Below are 20382 nucleotides of genomic sequence, written 5' to 3'. Positions count from 1 at the left end.
TGTGGGCTTTTCCATAAGTGTTCTGTCCTCAGACAGCCTTGGGTGTAGTGACTGGCTCCGACTTGACTCTCACGTGGTCTGGGTTCTCAGTGAATAAAGTGGTTCACTCCAGCAAAAAGGAAAAAATAAAATTAATTTAATAAAAGTGGCCAACCATTATGAGTGGTCACTGAAGTAGGCTTTAAAGTTAAACACATGGGGGTAAAGATGCCCTTAGCAATAAAGGAATAAGCGCTATTTTCATTGGAATTTTTGTTCATGTACATGTATATACAGTGTGTGTATGAATGTGTTTGTGTGTGTACATGTGCATGTGAGTGCATATGCACATGTGTGTGTACATGTGTATGTTAGTGCATGTGCGCATGTGTGTGTGCATGTGGAGACCAGAGATTAATATTGAGTCTCCTCTTCCATTGCTGTACACTTTATTTTTCATCATACAACTTTATACCTAATATTGTTGACAGATTAATCACATTCAGTATTCACGTGTCAAGATTCATCTCTATCCTACAGAAGAGTACCAGGCCGTGACTCAAGCAACCATCTTATTTTTTAAGAAAAAGTCTCCCGCTGAGCCTGGAGTTTCCCAGTTGTCTAGCTGGCTGGCTAGAAGGCTCCAGGGGCACATCTCTGTCCAGCACCACTGCCTTCCAGTGCTGGGTATAGGCATGTGTCACCGTGCCTGACTGTACGTGGGGCTGGGAGTCCAAATGCAGGTCCTCATCCTTACACTCTTGCCGTTTTACCAAATGAGCCATCTCCCTGCTGCCTTGTTAGATTTCCAGAGCGCCACCCACACCCAGTGGCTAAGCTGGTGGTTCACAGGTGGGCCACACCCACCGTTGACAATGCAGCTCCAGAGCAGGAAGGGTTCGAATCCAAGCAACCCGGAGGCGTTGTGTGGTGCGGACGAATGTCAGTGACCACTAAACACTAGTGACTTCTACAACAAGAAGCCAGCTTTGCTCTGCTCTGATTTGATTTTGCCAGAGATCTGAAAAGACCTCTCCAAGCTTCCTACAGAGAGAAAATGGAACTTGCTAGTTATGAGCTCTGGGACTTTTATTAGACAGCAGGAAGAAGTTTCGCAAACATCTCCCCGCCCACTCCTCTGTCCTACATTGGAGACTGGTCTCTCTTGAATGTAAAGTCCACTCAAATAATCATTAGGATGTCAGACCATGGCAAAGACGCCAGGAGAACCTTGTGGGAGATGTCACATGCCAAATCCAGGGTGGCACGATGAGTGTCACTGAAGAACCCGTCCTGTCCAGTCCGTACTTCTCCAGCATCCTTCCAGCAACTGTAATGGATTAAGCACTTTCCTTCAAGGCAGTGAGGAGAGCCCTAGGGAGTCAGCAGGGCAGCTGTTGCTATGCGATTGTCTGTTTTGCCAAGAAGCAAGGCAAACAAGTGAGCTAAGAGCTCTTGGGCAGTAGAGGTTGTGAAGGCGACTGCAGTCCCAGCAGCCACCGCTCTCCTCCCCCACCCCACACAGCCCCAGAACCTCTGCACCAGCTGGCCAGAGCTCAGAGTTGTGAATCACGGAATCACGTATGTGCTCAGCTAAACTCCCGGGAGGAGACCACACTTTGGAGTCATTGGCTCCTCTGCCTCTTGGTTTTGAGCAGCCAAGGCAGTTGGAGGAGTGGCCACAGCACAGGAATCCACTCTTTGCTTTACTCGTTGATTTTAAGGGTAATTAACACAAAGATAACTCATGTAGACAGGTTTTTTTTTTTTTTTTTTTTTTGGTTCTTTTTTTTTTGGAGCTGGGGATGAAACTGGGCCTTGCGCTTCCTAGGCAAGCGCTCTACCACTGAGCTAAATCCCCAACCCCGACAGGTTTTTATTAGCATTTTAGGTGTTGGTTTTGTGCCAACTCCATGTTACAGATTAGGAGATTGAGGCTCTGAGGGCATAAGCAACTTACTCAAGGCTGTGCAGAGCTGAGATTCAGAGCGTTGGTCTGGGGTTTTCTTTTCCTCCCCTCCTCTCTTCTCACTGTGTGTGTGTGTGTGTGTGTGTGTGTGTGTGTGTACACGTACATATATATATATGTATACATATATATGTATACATACGCACGCATATATTATGTGTGTGTGGTGGAGGAAGTAAAAGCACTTGTCACAGTGTTCTTATGGTGGTCACAGGACAAACTCCTGTACCACCCCTTGCTTTCCTCTCTGTTTGAAACAGAACTCTTTGTTATTTGTGGCCATGTGCATGAGGCTCTGGTATGCCAACTTCCAAGGACCCTGCTGGGACTGATTCCGTCTTGTGGGAGTCCTGGGGTTATAGGTGGGTGTTCCTGTGCCAAGGCTTACATGGGTTCTGAAGATTTGAACTCAGGTCCTCATGCTTGCATGGCAAGTGCTTTACCCACACAGCCCAAAGCTGGCTTTCTAAACTAACATGGTTTTCTAAAAGAATTAGATAGTTTCAGGTGCATAAAAAAAAAAAAAAAAAAAAAGACAGCCAGACTTGGCATCCATGCTCAATGGTTGAGCACTTGCCTGGCACTCACAAAGCCCTGGGTTTGATCCCTAACAAGGCAACATAAATATCAATAAATCACAACAAATAAAAATTGATGTCTGGCCAGGCATGGGAAGCACATGCCTTTAGTCCCAGCATTCAGGAGGCAGAGACAGGAGGATCTCTATGAGTTAGAAGCCAGCCTGCCCTAGTTCCAGGATAACCAAGGCTATTACACAGAGAGTCCATGTCTCGAAAAACCAAAATAAATGAACTAATTAAAATAAATAAATAAATAAAGAAAGAAAGAAAGAGAGAGTAAGAATTGACACTGGAATCAAGAAGCTTCTGTTTTGTTTTATTTGTGATCCAAAGTCAAGTCCATAACACCAGTCATATTCCTGTGCACACTGGAAGAACAAGCTGGCTCTCCACGGTGACTTCCAAAACAAAGGGTGGGAAGCTGGGAAGGGGGAGGGGAAACTGCTGTGTGTTGACACCATGCTTCACTCTGGTATTTGCTGATGGGCACAACTCCTGCCATCTGAAGCGCTTTCCTAACTGACAATAGTGGGATTAGCCCAGTTCAATGGGTGCCTGTTCTCCCCAGCTCACAAAGGCCTTCTCTAGTGCTCCAGGATCACCTGGCAACCAGAGCCTCACCAACAAGGCTGCTGCTGCAGCAACAGCATTCTGCCAAGGTGAATAGTGCCCAGAGCAAAATGAAGAGAGTCAAGGAAAAAGGCTTCTGGCCCAACAGAGGAGACCACATGGTACTGTCTGCAGAGCCCTGTGATGAACACAGCCTTAGATGGGTGGGCAAATATGTGTTTTTGTTTGTGATGTAGGTCATAGTCAAAGAACTATAGGGAAATGGATATTTAAGCAAGGTCCTCCCAGAACTCTATTCACAGCAGGAAAGGGTGGCAATAACTCCAGTGTCCATGAAGAGGCAAATGGATAATCGCACTATAGTGTAGCTATGCAGCGCGATGCTAAGTAACAAGGAATTGGGATAAATCTCGAAGCTCTGTATCCGTGAAAGAATCCATACACTAAGGGCAAATGGTTGCATTTATGGGAACTATCCCGAATAAGGAAATTCACAATCTAGAGTCTAAAAGATTAGAGGCTGGGGTGGGGAGAAGAGAGAATCGGGAGGTCCTGATTAATGACTACAGAATTTCCTTTTGAGGTGATAAGAATGTCCTTGAAGTGGATGAGTGGACTTGGTTGCACAAGGTTCTGAACGTACTTAGCACCACTGAAGTGTACTTTAAATGATTAAAAGGTAGTGTTTATGTTGTGTGTATTTTACCACAATTAAGTAAAAAGACACCCCTCAGGGCTACTGGTAACTCACAGATGTCTCCAAGAGAGACAATAGCAACACACTTACAAGAGGTAACAAGTGGGCCTTGCACTGAGAGAGGAGGGAGGAAATGGGGGAGAGTGGCTCTATGCAGGGAGGAATCTGAAGGCCAAATCTGGCCCAGCCCAGTTCTTTCAGGGACTGTTTGTGCCCTGGGGGAGGCCCAAGAGTGGGTAGCCTGGAAGACAATGGCTACATCCCCAGCGGGAAGCTCAGTGGGAAGTCTCAAGATCAATTTTTTTTTTTTTTTTTTTTTTTTTTTTTTGGAGCTGGGGACCCAACCCAGGGCCTTGCGCTTCCTAGGCAAGCGCTCTACCACTGAGCTAAATCCCCAACCCTCAAGATCAATTTGTAGCTTGATAAAATAAATGGACCCCTACCTAGATGGCCTCAGCGGGATGGCTCTATCTCCAGGGCCCCTCCAGTTGTGCTGTCCCCTGAACGGCCTTTACTTGTTTCCTATATGCACCTGAGGTCCCAACAGCTTCTAATAGCCCTGCTTCTCCTCACCCGACCTGTTCCTGTCCAGGGTTCTAAAAGATGAGAAAAACAGGCAGACCGCCCCTTGGGCATTTGGGAGCCCTGGAAAGATAAGTGGAGTAGCCACTATCTGGGAGACCACTGACCTTGGCATCCAGTGTGCGCCTCCCCCAGATCCACATACTAATCCCAACACAAGGAACTCTTCCCCAGAGTATAAAGCTATGGCTTCATTTGAATGACTGGAGCTGATCATGAAAGGGAACCCACAAGGCGGTCACCCTTAATAGTTAACCCTAAGCACTGTGTAGATGTTACCATGGCAACCTCCTCAGACATTGTGGTGGTTCCTCACCTATAGATCTTCAGCAACTTTAACTTCTCTTCCAAAATAAACTTGATATCATTGCCAAGCAGTCTCTCCAGCAAGAGGGTGTCTGGGGATGGACAAGGGGATAAGAGGCTGTGTTTAAGAGTCTACTTGGTTTTTAATAGCCGAATAGTAAGGATTCCATTGTGTAGATATAGCACATTTTCTTAATCCATTCTTCAGTTGAGGGGCATCTAGGTTGTTTCTATTACAAACAAAGCTGCTATGAACATAGTTGAGAAAGTGCCCCTATAGTATAGTGGGCATCTTTTGGGTGTATACACAGGAATGGGTCTTGAGGTAGAATTCTTCCCAGTTTTCAGAGAATTTGCCAAATTAATTTCCAAAGTGGTTGTACCAGTTTGCACTCCCACCAGCGATGAAGGAGTGTGCCCCTTTCTCCACATCCTCACCAGTATGTGCTGTCACTTGAGTTTTTGATCTTAGCCATTCTGATGGGTAGAAGATGGAATCTCAAGGTCCTTTTGATTTGAATTTCCCTGATGACTAAGAACTTTGAACATTTCTTAAAGTGTTTCTTTGACATTTGAGATTCCTCCCTTTTAGAATTCTCTGTTTAGCTCTGTACCTCATTTTTATTTGGGTTACTTGGGTTGTTGGTGTCTAACTTCTTGAGTTCCTTAACATTTTGGCTATTAGCCCTCTGTCAGATGCAGGTGAAGAACCTTTCCAAATCCGTAGGCTACTGTTCTGTCTGATTGATGGTGTCCTTTGCCTTACAGAAGCTTTTCAGTTTCATGAGGTTCCATTTATCAATTGTTGGTCTTGGAGCCTGAGCCATTGGTATTCTGGAAGTTGTTTTCAGTACTAATGAGTTCAAGGCTATTCCCCACTTACTGTTCTATTTTATTTAGTATATCCAGTTGTATGTTGAGGTACTTTGATCCACTTGGACTTGAGTTTTTTTACAGGGTGATAAATATGGATCCAATTGCATTCTTCTACATGCAGACACCCAGTTAGACCAGCACTATTTGTTGAAGATGCTTTCTTTTTTCTGTTGTATGGTTTTGTCTTCTTTGTCAAAAATCAAGCGTCCATAGGTATGTGGGTTTATTTCAGGGTCTTCGATTCGATGCCATTGATCAACCTGTCTGTTCCTGTACTGTACGGTATTGACCTTGCAGTTTTGCTTATAGACAGGAGCCCCACATGGCTGTCCTCTGAGAGGCTCCACCCAGCAGCACTCAGACAGATGTAGAGACCTACAGCCAAACATTGGATGGAGCTTGGGGACTCTTATGAAACAGTTGGGGGAAGGACTGAGAGCCCTGAGGGGGATAGGAACTCCACAGGAAGACTAACAGAGTCAACTAACCTAGACCCTTGGGGGCCCTCAGAGTCTGAACCACCAACCAAAGAACATACACAGGCGGGACCTAGGCCCCCACACATACGTAGCAGATGCACAGCTCAGTCTTCATGTGGGTCCCGAACAACTGGAGCAGGGGCTGTCCCCAAAGCTGTTCCTGTCTGTTGAATCCTTTCCCCTAACTCAGCTGTCTTGTCTGGCCTCAGTGGGAGAAGCACCTAGCCCTGCAGAGACCTGATGCGCCAGGGTGGGGGGATACCCGGGGGGGACCTCCACTCTCTCAGAAGAGAAGAGGGTAGGTGGGGGAGTGACTGTTGGAGGGGAAACAGTGATTAGGATATAAAGCAAATAAATAAATAGTTTATATGACATAATAAAATAATAAAGCTATGTGGAAATAGAGTCTACTTGGTCATACAGCACTGTATCTCGCCTGCACACTTCTGCACAGGCACCCATCCCTGGAATACCATCTGCTCTCTCTTCAGCTTAGTTGTCTCATCTGTAGAATGGGTCTGATCACTGCTATCTCAATAGAATGGGGGGTTGGGGATTTAGCTCAGTGGTAGGCGCTTGCCCTAGCAACATAAGGGCCCTGGGTTCGGTCCCCAGCTCCAAAAAAAAAAAAAAATCAATAGAATGAGTGACAGTCTCTTGTATCCCACCTTGGACTCAAATTCTCTGTGTGGTTAGAAGATGACTTTGAATTTCTGATCCCCCTGCCTCCATTTCCTGAGTGCCAGGATTCCAGGGATCTGCGGCCACATCTAGTTAATCAGGTGTTGGGGTAGCGCCAGGGCTTGGCTGGTTACAGCTCAATAGATAGAGCACTTGAGTAGATACAGATAGAGCGGACATAGAAGGAAGAAGATACTCAGTCGAGGGCTATAGAATGGAGCTTGGAGAGTTGCTGTATAACTTATTCTGGTCTTGAAGTCACAATCTTCTCTGCCTCAGCCTCCCAAAGTGCTGGGATTATAGTTATGTTCTGCCATGCCTGCCTATCGTAAATAATTTTGATATTAATTACAAGTTCAAATGACAAGATTTTGTATATTAATAGTACTAATAACTATTTAGGTTAATATGTTATCTAAGCCTCTACTTTTTTTTCAAATGAGATGGAGAAAATTTAAAATCAGATGTTAATATTTTATGGAACGGCACAAATCTAGAATATTTTTAACATAGCATTAGTTTGGCAAATCTTCACAATCTCATTTATTCTCAAGTATGAAATGAGCAGTTTGGAGTGTAGATAATTCATTGAGAACAGTGTTTTCTCAACTCAAAATAAATCAAAACAGGGGCAGGGCATAGCTCAGTGGTAGAGAACTGGCCTAGCATGCACCAGGCCCTGAGTTGGAGCCCAGTGCTACAAGAAAGAATTTTGCAAACTTCCAGGACGTCCAGTTGATTGAGAAGGCTCTCCCATGCATGCTGGTAATGGGGTGTGGAAGCATGAAGAAAGGGGACCAACCAAGCTCTGTGCCTTTTCCAGGTTCGCTGTGACCCTGAGATTCAGGAGCTGCGGCAGTGGCAGAAGAAGCTGCGTGAGGACAAGCACATCCGCCAGCGTGTGAAAATGTTCTGGGCCAAACAAGAGCAGAAAAGTGAGTGGTGGGCTCCACAGCCCACATTGTGTAGGAAAATGCTGATCTTTCACCTGAGCTCAAGAAGGAAGCTCTCAGAGGCCCTCAGAGCTAGAGTGTGTGTGTGTGTGTGTGTGTGTGTGTGTGTGTGTGTGTGTGTGTGTGTGTGTGTGAGAGAGAGAGAGAGAGAGAGAGAGAGAGAGAGAGAGAGAGAGAGACTCTGTGAGTATGAATGTGTGATGTGTGTGAGTGTTTGGGTGCATGTATGTGTGTGTGTGTGCATGTGTGTGTGTGTGTGTGCATGTGTGTGTGTGTGTGAATGTGTGTGTGTGTGTGTGCGTGTGCGTGTGGGTGCCTCTGTGTTCTGATTGGCAACTAGAGTCTACAGGATATTATTCACATGGCCATTTCTCTCCCTTAAGGACAACTTCTGTGTCACCTGTAGCTGAGGGCTTTTATTTTCTAGCTTTGAGACTCCAAGAACGAGCTGTGATTTGGGGAATTATTAATGGGAGAGTACTCTCCCCAACTCCAGGTGTGTGTCTAAACTTCAGTGGGTTTATTTCTACAGATAGCTGGTGAATGCTGTTTCTGGGTCTAGCCGTGAGGGTGTTTCTAGAAATTAGATGTGTTTGAACTGGTGGGCTGTACAGGTGGATGGCTTCTCCACTGGTGAGCACCTGAGGAGGATTAAGGGTGAGGAAGGTTGAAAGAACTGCCTGTTTACACAGAACACTGGTATCCTCTTGCCTCGGGGCTCCTGGTCCTCAGGCCTCAGGTAGGAGCTCACAAGCTCTCAAACAGCAGATTCACCTCACCACATGTGTGGGCATGTTACCACACATGCCTGTACCCCCTGCACTCCTCCCCAGCTTGCAGATGGCAGATGGTGGGGCATCTGTGAGCTTGTATTTTGAATTACTAAATCCCCTTGTTTATGTGTGTATTTTTGTATTGGAAAAAGAACATAGTAGTAGAATGAATATCAGCATATTAATCATGGTGGGGTTTCTGGTTTCCTTCCTTTTTTGGCAATTGTTTTTCTGTTTTTCCTACTGTGGATATATGGTAAGTTAAAGGTTAAAAGTAAAAGAGAACGGGGGAGGGGTGCTAGAAAGTTGGTCCAGTCAGTGTGGTGCCTGCTACATAAGTATGGGGGCCTGAGTTGGATCCCCAGTCCCCAAGTAAAAAGCTAGGAGCAGCAGTGTAAGGCTGTATGTAAGTCCAGTGCTGCCGAGTGGGAGAGCAGGCTCTCTGCAGCTTGCTGGTGAACTGCGTGGTCAGTAAGAGACTGTCTCAATAGATATGATGAAGAAGTGGTTGAGGAAGATACCCAGCATTTACATTTGGCCTCCACATGCAAAAGAACATGTGTACACACTCATGGGAACACATGTAAAACACACATGTGTGAATACATAGACAAGAAATAAAGAAGGGGGGAAGGAAGGAAAAGAGGGATGAGAGTGAAGAGGAGGGAGGGAGAAACTCAGTTTCAGAAATTACCCTTGTCTCCTGTTGGGCTGGCTCAGCCCTGGCCTTTCTTCGGTTCAGAGCTGGGACTCGGTCGGGGCTGTAATCAGTTTAAAGGTCACAGGAAGCACAGTGCACTTATTTACTGCTGCTATTTCGTATTCTCTGGAGTTGATTGCTGCTCTTTGATTGATGGACTTGGCTTGCAGTGGAGCAGGAAGGACAGAGTGGACTGAATGCTGGGGAGAGCAGAGTAGAATCCACTGCCCCAGCTGCCTGCTGTGTGCCCTTGTTGCCTGGCAAGGAAGGGCTTCAGGAGGCTCGCCCATTGCAAGGCAGGGTCTTCAGTAAATATCCCACTGTGCTGCAATGCTCAACTGGGCTGTATGCTGGCCCTTGAGAAAAATTAAAAAACAAGATCTCCCAAGTCCGTGGTCAACAACAGAGCTGCACAGGACTCTAGCTACCACCTCCCTCCATGAGGCTGTGACCTAGATGGCTTCCCTGGGCCTCAGTTTCCCCATTCAGAATGGGATCAGTCACATACAGCTGTGAAAGGGTCCTAACACATAGTACCCATGAGTTTCACTATCGCAATAGTATTGTTGAGATAGCCATGTGCATTTGAGTGTCTTGATGTTTGTTTCCTTTGACTGGCAGACCTTAGACTCTGCAGTCCAGGTGGGACTGCTGTGACCTTCATTGTGTTGCCCAAAGCAGCACAGAGATCAGTGTCTACACATATGTATTTGAGGCATAGAGCTCTTGGGTTTTATTTCACAGTAGAAGACGCAGGGGCCGGAAAGATCTAAAGGCCTTCCCATGGGGCCAGTGAGATGGCTCTGTTGGTAAAGCACTTGCCAAGCAGGCAGGGGGATCTGATTGTGCTCCCCAGTACTCACAGTTGGGGGAGATGGTACATACATGTAATCCCAGCTCTTTGGCGAGGCTGGGATAGAAGAAGCCCTGGGGCTTGCTGGCCATCTGTTCTTGATCATCAGTGAGTTTGAGGTCAGTGAGAAACCTTAAGGTGAAAAGGGATTGAGGAAGACACCTAGTGTTGACCTCTGGCCCCCACATGCATGAGCACACATGTGCATGTGCACTCTCAACATGTGTGAACAGTTGTTAGCTTGAAGCCCCCATCAGTCTTCATTTTCTCATATTCTCCTGCTTCCTTAGGGGTTGATGCCCAGACAAGCTCCCTTCTCTGTTCTCTTCATGAGACTGTAGCAGGAACACAGGCAGAGTCGCACATCCTAGGCAGTGGACACTGTACACGGAGCTGGACCCAGCCTTTGAGCTGCTCTCCTGGGTCTTATCTTCCAACCCAAACTCTTCTCAGACACTGTCTTAAACATGACATGAGGCACGTCCAGTTTCCTGTTATCGGGCCATCAGAATTCTTGCTGTCTGGGTTTGTGTCCATCGAGGGCTCTGGGTTGGGGCTGAATGGAGAGGAGCAGCATGCAGTCTGGCATTCCCCATTACCAGAACTTCTTGCTCCCTTCAGCTGCCATCAAGAAAATTATTTTATGGAGGGTCAGAAAGCAAGGCTTCCCTAGCCAAGGTGACAGTGTTGTCACGCCTCAAAGACCTCCTGTGTGGCATCTTTTGTTAAGCACAAGTAAGTTGTCCTTTAGATTTTCAAAATGAACAAACAAACAAACAAAAGGTAGGTGACAAAAGTTTTGAGCTTCATTTAAACGTTTCTATCTGTGTAGAAATCCCCCTACAAATGTTCCTCTAAGGTGTTCTCATCTGACCATGCCGTGTTCTGGTATTTACACTGTGTGTTCTCGGAGCAGCCTCTTACAGACAGCAAGTCTCAGGGAGGAGTGCCAGCTGTTACGGTCACCTGCAGTTGGGTCTCAGGTTACAGAGTCAGAGGCTACTGTCCCAAACAACATTCTCTCCTCGGACAGAAACAGCATGAAGTGTTCCACTCATTCATCAGCAAGACAGGTGCACAGATTATTTTTAAATGCGTGTCTTCAGAATTTCAGCCACAGCAGTCCAAAGATACCTTGAGACTCAGTCAAAAATCCCATCCCAAATAACAGCAAATTTTTAGTTGTGTTTCGTCAGTGATTGGTTTCATGTGTTCTTTGTACGTGAATACCCCTTACCAAACCCAGTGGGCTTACATTGTGATGAATACAAGGTCAAAATAAGCCCAGTCAAGAAATCAAAGGGCAGAGAAAGATTTATTCCCTGCAGCAGGTACGGAGGGCAGGGGAGTCACTTCCAGAGTAGCGCTGTCTTGAACGACTGAAGAAAGCCCATGCATCTGCTCCTGGAAAAGCACCGTAGGGGCAGTGTATTCCTGAGCATCTCAGTTAGGCATAGCTCAGGAAGGGGTGAAGGTGAGGCTATTTAGGGGACCCTTAGCTTAAGTACATGAGTTCAAAAGTTTAAAATTAAAGATACAGACACCTCTAAGCATGCTCAAAATAATGAGGATGATAGGCAGTTGCCTCTGAACATGCTCAGCTTTAAAAGTGGTGTGTGTGTGTGTGTGTGTGTGTGTGTGTGTTCACCTGTTTAGTTATGTGTTTACAGATGTATGAGTATGTGCATGTGTGAAGGCCATAGGACAGACGCAGCTGTCATTGTCAGCTGCTGTCCACCTTACATTGCTTGTGGGTCTGGTTTGGTTTTGAAATGGGGGTCTCTCATTTGCCCAAGCTAGCCTTGCAGACTGGACTGTCTAGCCAGGGGGCCTCAGGGAACCTCAGGCATCTGCCTGTCTCTGTCTCTCATTGCTGAGTTACAGCCCTGGCTTTTTAAATGTGGGTTCTAGGGGACCAAACTCAGATCTTCATGCTTACATAGCAAGCACTCTTCCAACCAAACTACCTCTCCAGTCCCTAAGGTTTTCTTTTATAAAGCAGTGGTTCTCAACCTTCCTAATGCTGCGACCCTTTAACATAGTTCCTCTTGTTGGAACTGTGGACCCCCAACCATAAAATTATTTCACTGCTACTTCATAACCATAATTTTGCTACTGTTATGAATCATAATGTATATGAATCTTATATGCAGAATATCTGATATGCAAGCCCCTAAAGGGGTTGAGATCCACAGGTTGATCCAAAGGCTAATCTAAGGAAAAAGGAAAGAAAGAACAGTTTGAGGTGCATTAATACAGATGTTTGTTCCTAGATACTGGCTTTGCCTTAGAGGTTGCCGTGGCCACGTTTTATTTGGAAACCTAAGGGGCAGACAAAACAATAAAACAAAAATCATAGCAATTTTTCCCATACTACCAGAATCTATTGTGTGTCACACACACACACACACACACACACACACACACACACACATCTCTCTCTCACTCGCTCACTCACTCACTCACTCACTCACTCACACCAGGTAACTTTCTCATAAGGTATATGCAGCTTTATATATGAACGAATAAGCTTTAAGTGACTTTATCACTTTATATTTAGAAGCAAAGGTGTGAAGGTACAATCTGTCAAAGGAAGTGTTTTACGTCTTGTTTCTAAGCGCTCATTCCATACTCTGGTGACTTGTAGTAGACACAAAAATACACAGTAACTTTAGGCACAGGTGGCAATTGACTTAAGAAAAAAATAGGGTCGTGGAAATAAAAGCCATTAATTTATTTGGTAAAATAGTAGAAGACCTGTAGATGAAGATCTATTTAAAGTATCTAACTGATGAAAATTACACGTATTGGTATATATTCAAAGTGCACAGCCTGGTGCTTTGATTAGTGTAAAGACATACTGTGTGCTGGGTTCAGAGGTGGGAGGCAGAGGGAGGTGGACGTCTGTAAGTTCAAGGCTAGCCTAGTTTGTCCACAGAGAGTACCAGGACAGCAAAGACTAGACAGAGAGACCCTGTCAGAAAAGGAAAAAGAAAAAGAAAAGAATGCCGTGTGATGGTTGCCACAATCAACAGAGCTAACACATCAGTGTCATCTGTAGCTGCATTTATGTGTGGTCAGGACACTTAAAATGTGCTTTCTGACACGTTTCAGTGGGCAGTGGTGAACTGTAGTCAGGTGCTTCACACCAGGTCCCCAGAGGTTAGCCACTGTGTAACAGAAGGTGTGTGCTCTCCTCTTCAGCATGGAGGTTTCTTGGAGACAAGAGGAAGAAGTACAACCTGTCACATAACTTCCAGTCCAAAAGAAACAAAACCCTTCCATCCTGCATTGTGCAATGTCACGGCTTCCCTATGTTCCCTCAGTAAATAAAAACCTAGCTCTGAGCTTCCTAGAAGCCACAGCACGAAAGGAAATAGGGCTAGTGTGTCCTCACAATTAAACACATTTCTTGGAACTACACCTTCTTGAAGCCAGGATTAGATCTCACAGATAAAAAGGACTGTGTGGCGTCCAGTGAACACTGTCCTTTCAGAACTACAATACTAACCCCCTTTTGAGCGGCTCTTCCTCCTAGAAGGAAAGCGCAGCAGCCTGGGGCAAGGCATGGGAGCCAAGCAATTTCTTTTCATGGTATGACAAGTCCTGCAGATAAGATTTCCCTGTGGTTTCAGAAATGTTCTTGGGCTGGAGATATGGCCCAATAGTAAAGCACTTGCATAACATGTGAAAGGTCGTGGACTAATCCTCACCACAGGCAGGCCATCCATACACATACACACACATTCATGCACAGAAGCACACACAGACATATGCACACACATATACAAGCATGCATACACATGCACACAGAGACTGTACACACATGCTTATACACATGCACACACACAGGAGCACTCACACATGTAGGCACACACACATGCACACACACATGCATGCACAGAAGCACACACATACACATGCATGCATACATGTGCACACAGAGACTGCACACACATGCTATGCACACAGGAGCACACACACATGCATGCACACACATGCATGCATACACATGCACGCACACACATGCATGCACATAGGAACAACATGTGGATTATCATTCACAGTGTTGCACAGATTTATAGTCAGTGCCATCACTTCACTGTGGGACTTTGGGTGGGTGATGTCATGTTTGTGCTTTGTTTCTCCTCCTTGTAAAATAAGAATGATCATGCCTCAGTTGTAATTCTAAATGAGGTCATTGTTTTCATAGTGATATAGCTCTTAATTAAAAAATATGTCTGTAAATCCAAGCTGCCATTTCAGTTTAATCTTATATATTCTATCCTCTCTCATCTTCTCAAATGTTAAGTCGTTCTTCACTTTAATCCACAAAAGAAATAAGAATTTGATTAAGAGACATCTAATGATGTCATGTCTTCCTTCCATCGATTTTATTTTTAAGACTCACCAGTGTGTCAGGATATTAGGATGACATCACCTTTCACACATATCCTTTTCCTTTAAATTTTACAGAAATCTGCCTGGCTGGGACATGCCTTCTCTTGAAATGCTTGCAGGCCCACGCTGTTCTGTTGGTATCAAAGTTCAGTCAGAGATGATTTCTTTTTTTAATGGTTTGGCCTTAAAGTTTAATATCCTAAATTTGTTTATGCAAATGAGCCTCATTTGAGGCTTCACCTCACCTCCCCTGCCTTGTTAAGCATTCTGTTCTATCCTTAGGAATGCAGAAATCTCTTGTAAGATCTACAAACCTGGGGAAGGCCCACGATAGTTGATACAGAGGGGTAATTTGATGGGGTTTAGAATCACCATGGAAACAAACTCTGGGCATTCTGAGAGGGAGTTTTGGAGAGGACCCATCCTTAACTGGGGGTGGCACCATCACATGGGCTGGGTCTTGGAGTGAATAAAAGGGACAGCAGGGGTTGAGCGCCAGCATTAATTCTCTGCCTCAGGTGTCTTAGGCTCTCGCCACCTGCCATGACTTCCCTACCAGCTGGACGGTAGCTGTGAGCCAAAAGAAACCTTCCCCTCCTTAAGTTGTTTTTGTCACGTGTCTTGTGACAGAAATGGGAACAGTAACTACTATGGCCAGATGGACTAGGTCCTCCATCCCCCAGCTGGTGTCCTGGAGCAATTGTCTTAATCTCCCTGCGACTCCATCCTGTAGCAAAGAAATGGTAATGGCACACCACGGCCACCCTCACCTTAGCACATGGTCATAGTCCAGAACAATATGCAGCTTATCTTCAGTGCTCAACAAAAGGGGGCTGTTACATTGTTAAACCATGATTCCAACATCTGGAGAACAGTGTGCTGCTATTAAACACAGTGGCTTCGGGTTTCTCCCAGAACCAGATTTCTGCCTCTTACTGTCAGTGGAGACACAAGCGAAAGACTCTTACACCTGACTCAGCTTCCCTTTGTGGCCTGGAGGCAGTTAGGACTGGTCACAGAAGTCGCTTGTGATGCTCAAATACGATAGTGGTAGCATGTATGGTGTTAGACGGACTGCTGGCATGGAGAGGTGGGTAGATAATTCATGTCTCTGTTTTAGTCAGCTAAACGTTGTGTTTGTTTTTATTGTTGATGTTCTGTGTTTTGCTTTGCTTTTGTTTTTGTCTTGGTTTGGTTTTGTATGTTTTTTATGTAACCCAGACTGGCCTCAAATTCACTGTGTAACTGAGGGTGACCTTGAACTCCAGAGCCTTCTGCCTCCACTTCCCAAAATACAGTTTTGATTCTAGGCAATTTACCTATAGCTGTAGTCCTCAGTGCCACAAACGGGAACCTCCCGGGGAAGATGTGTAAAGCTGCATCTGGCTAGCAGCCAGAGAATGTGATGATGTGGGTTTATTCTTAGTGGAGAATGTGTTGTCCACATCAGCAAAGCCTGAATACTACGGATTAGCTATGGAATCCCAGTAATAGCTGTAGATCTGAGACTTTCCTCTGTGAGGCCTTTCTCACCGATGCCACTTCATGGATTAAAAATGTAGACGAGCTGAGCTCCAGGTCCAGCTCTGCAGTGTACCAGCTAGCAGGCCCTTGGATGAGGCAGGAAATGTTTGTACCAACAAAGTAGAGGATGCTCTGCATGACGGCTTCCTAGTACATATGCTCATGGCCACAGTGCTGAAGCCTGCAAAGCGTTGCTCTTGAGTGTGTGATTTTTGTCTCAGAATTGAAGAATAGCAGATGCTGAGGTTGGCTAACTTGGGGAGACTACAGTAGCTGGGGACAGAGAGAAACTCTGGAAGCTTAGAGGTTAAGGAGAGAAGGGAGTGTGGGATGAGTCCTGGGCTATTTAAGAGAGTTCAGGGGAAGCTGGTAGCGTGGCTCAGTACTAGAGCCCCTTGCTTAGCTGTGGGCTCTGTGTGCCACCCCTAGCCTCACAGGGACAGAGTTCGAAGGAAGAAGTAGGAATGCTAAAGGAGAGTTCTGAAGAGCACACCGTCTTGTCTTGGGAAGATAGGAAGCCTACACTTTGCAATGTGGACCTTTTCTGTATCCATATTTGGGTCTGTCACACCCAGAGGTGACTCCTCTTAAAAGAAAGCCAGTGCTAATGGAAGAGAAGGGAGGAATCACACAGCCCACAGGACAGACGGCACACCAAGCCCTTTAGCTGTTACACACTGAATATCTGGAAGGCCCTGGTCCCACACATGCTTGAACTTCTTTTCTTTTCCTTTCCTTCCTTTCCCTTCCTTTTTTCTTCTTGTTTTTTTCAACAGTGTGTGTGTGTGTGTGTGTGTGTGTGTGTGTGTGTGTGTGTGGCCCAGGCTGTCTGGAACCAGCTCTGTAGAGCTGACCTTGAACTCACAGAGATCCACCTGCCGCTGCCTTCCCAGTACTGGGATTAAAACCATGCACCACCGCCACCAGGAAAGCTTGAATTTCTCAAGTACCTGCTATGTACCAGGAACCTTACACATTGTTTCCAAGCTTCACAGGGGAGGAAACTGTGTATCCGAGTTAAATTATTCGCCAGTGAGTCACAGCTGTGAGGGTCGCTGAGCTGAAGATGGAGAACTTTGTGTAACTTTGTGTAGAGGCAGGCTTCTCTAGGGGACTCACAGCTTTTCTTCCCATCAGACCAAGGACAGGAGGGCTTGAGAGAGGGGAGGGACTTGATGCTCTTTCAGAATATGTCTGTTAGAATCAGCACGGAAGTGACAGCAGCACCCCAAGAAGCCAAAGCAGAACCTCAAAAATATCCTACCCACAAGAGCTGTCACAGGAGGCCCTGTTACATATGGTGTGGATGTAGAATGCCTGGAGCAGGCAGAATGTGGAAGGCCGAAGGCTTTAGGGTTAGGAAGGACAGGAGGACGGGGGTGGGGGGTGGGGTGGGGGTCCCTTCCCTTGCTGCCATTAGATAAGGGCTATTATAGCCTAGGCTGTGCTGAAACTCTCCATGTAGCTAAGGATCCTCCTACCCCCACCAAAGTATTGGAACTATGGTCAGGCACCAGCACACCTGGGTTTTTTAATTTTTCTTCCTTTCCCTCCTTCTCCTTCCCTTCCTCTTTTCCTTTCTTTCTCTGACAGGATTTGATATGAAGCCCAGACTGGCCTTAAACCCTCATTTCTCTTGTTTCAGTCTTCCAAGTTCAGGGATTACAGGCCTGCAACACTATGCTTGGCCAAGGTTTGTCTCCGAGGAGCAGCATGTTGGGATATTAACAGCCTGCTTGATTGTTCGGATCTGTGAATTGGCTAAAGCCATTGAGTTGGCTGCTTTAGCTGTATGAGTCGGATGGTGTGGGAATTCATCTTAGTAAAACGGCTGCAGCAATGAGGGGCCAGCCCAGAGGCCTCTGCAGCAGGCAGGACAGCGTGGGACTGTCTTCCGCCATGCATAGCTGTGCATGCATCTGCTTCCTCACCACCACCCGTCCCTGTTTCCTGCTCCCACTTGGAAAGCCCTCCCCAGCTACCCTGACTCATGCCTCATCTTTTTATTTTGTCCCCCTAACATTTGTTCTACTGAAGTGGAAACTTAAGGGTTCTTTGGAAAGTCAATTGATGGTGCTTTGCTGGGGCAAACACATGAAGAAACGTTCAGCTGAAGTGAACACAGGTAAAAGACTAAGGCAGACTCATGAAAGAATGTTTCTCTGAAGCAGACACAGGTGAAAGGACGTTCTGCTAAAACAAGCACATGGAAGGACACATGATGAAGGATTCCTTGCTAACAACATGCATGTACTGGTCCGCCTTACACTGTGTAGTTGAGCTGCATTTGTCAGGACTCCATAGACAGAAGCACACCAAAGAGCTTCTGGGGACGTGCTGCAGTTTCTTGCTGCTTCTGTAGACTCAAACTAATTGGCTGAGTGATGTCAGCTGAGACAGACATACGTGCTGAGGCAAGACCCGTGGAAGACTGTGATGCTTGGAGGGTATAGATAGGACTTGCCGTACAGACACTGAGACTGAGCTAGGCTTGCTCATAGAGCTGGCTTGTAGGTCTTGAGTCTGTGCTGATCTTTGCTTCACTGAGAGAGGCACAGCTGAGGACTTCTCCTGGTCCCTCCTTCTGACTCAAGCCAAGGGAGGGCTGGTGTCTCTGCTAGGTCATGTCACTGCTGTTGCTAACCTGTCTCTACCAAACTGAACTGCTGGTGTATCCATGAAGTGTTTGTGAATAGATCGAGCTGCTGCTGCTAACTGTGAACTAACCTGTAGATGTCCAGACAACACAGACTGGAGTTACTCCAAAGAACCTTTCTAAACAGGTTCACTTCCCCCTTATCCTTTCTTTCTCACTATCTCTGGTGGGTAGTGGGCTAAAAGGGAGATTAAAGCATTTAAGAACCATCATTAAAAATAGGTTTAGAAAAAATTAAGTTACATTCTACAGTGTGGTTCAAAAGGCCCACCCCACAACTTGCCCTACGACGTGTCTCTTGGAGTCAGAACTGTCTCCTCTTCACAGCGCAGGACATAAAGGACCATGTGGCTGTACTTGGCCTTGACCACAGTGCAGGGTGTGGGAAGATGACCCTGGCTGGCCAAGCCCTGTCACCCAGCTTTGTGTGGACCATTTGCTAGGTTTTACATGGAACTGTGCTCATTCCTTTGTAAACTCCCTCTCACTATGTGATGGATTTAACTTGGCCACGTGTAGTTTTTAAACCCTGTCAAGTCCCTGGAGTCATTTCTACTTTGCTACAGCAGTTTTACTGAGATGGACTTCACATGTCACAAGACTCATTTTAGTTGTTTGTTTTGTGTGTTGTTTATAGGGCCACACTAGCCAGGAATGTCCCCGACAGCAGGGGTGAGCTGGTTTCTGTTCCTTCCTCCTCCTCCCTTCTTCCCCATCCCCCCTTCTCCCCTTCCTCCTTCTTCCCCTTCCCTTTCCTTCCTTCCATGGCTGATTGAAGCACTCTTCCACTGTGCCACATCCTCAGCTCCCTCTCTCACACATTTCCTTTTCTTCTATTATTTGACAAGTCCCTGCCTGGATATACTGAGGAGCACCCCCCCATACACACACACACACACACACACACACACACACACACACACACACACACACACACCTTTGGACCCATGGACCCCCAGCAAGGTTTCTTGTCTTAGTTTTCTACAGTGCAGTTCCAGGTATTGATCTCTTTGATAACCCACAGTTTCTGTTGTGGTAACAAGGGTCCCGTCCCATGTGTGCCTGTTCTGAAGCAAGCACGCCACTTGCTTCTTCACACACTCCTCTGAAGTAGGTACAGTTGATCACGTCATATGGATAAGGAGACCGAGTCACAGAGAACCTCAACATTATACCCAAGGCCACAATGCAAAGGGGTGACCTGAGTCCTGCCTTTCCTCCTCATATTGCTGCAGCGTGTGGCTGTCACCCATGGAGTGACAGTGCTTAGGGGAACTGAAAGTGTTTTCTATAGCATCTGTCAGGGTCCAGCCTCAGTTGCCAAGGGCATAAAGCACATGATCTTTTATGCCTATCAGCCTTGGAGAGCAACAATGCCACCTGCCAAACGGCCCCGCCCTGCTCTGTGAGTTTGTTGACTCATGGTATTCACCCTTACAGTCTAAATTTAGAATCCAAACAGCTAGAGTGTCTGCCAGCTTTCAGATCCGACTCTCGTTAGTTGGAGCTTGGATGCATTTAAAGGCACAGAGCTGAGGAGGCTGGACAGTACTAAGCATGGACCAGTTCCTTTTCCTGTCCTTTAAGGCCCACCCACTCACCAGATCTGTGAAGTGAGAAGTGAGAGGTGATCACCTCCTGAGAAGTGAGAAAGCAAAGGGTCTAAGATCTCCATCTCTGCTTGCTCCTACTCCACAGGCGGGCTTGACAGGGCTCTGCGTGGCTCCATTTAAGGAGGCTTTGGTTGACATTCAGGGGCCCTGCAGTTTGTCCTGTTGTTACTACTAGCATTGAATTCACCT

General features: G+C 46.2%; 1 protein-coding gene across 2 annotated transcripts in view; it reads left to right on the top strand.

Moving 5' to 3' along the window:
- The window catches only part of Iqck (IQ motif containing K), a 117854-nt gene that overhangs the window by 81300 nt on the left and 16172 nt on the right, over positions 1 to 20382 (top strand). For both annotated transcript variants that reach the window (XM_032892799.1, XM_032892798.1), the window contains exon 8: positions 7544 to 7655. In XM_032892799.1, coding sequence (XP_032748690.1) covers positions 7544 to 7655 — 112 coding nt within the window. The remainder of the gene's footprint in view (positions 1 to 7543; positions 7656 to 20382) is intronic.

Source organism: Rattus rattus, chromosome 2, assembly GCF_011064425.1.
Source record: "Rattus rattus isolate New Zealand chromosome 2, Rrattus_CSIRO_v1, whole genome shotgun sequence".
Classification (NCBI taxonomy): domain Eukaryota; kingdom Metazoa; phylum Chordata; class Mammalia; order Rodentia; family Muridae; genus Rattus; species Rattus rattus.
This window is presented reverse-complemented; position numbering and strand designations above follow the sequence as displayed.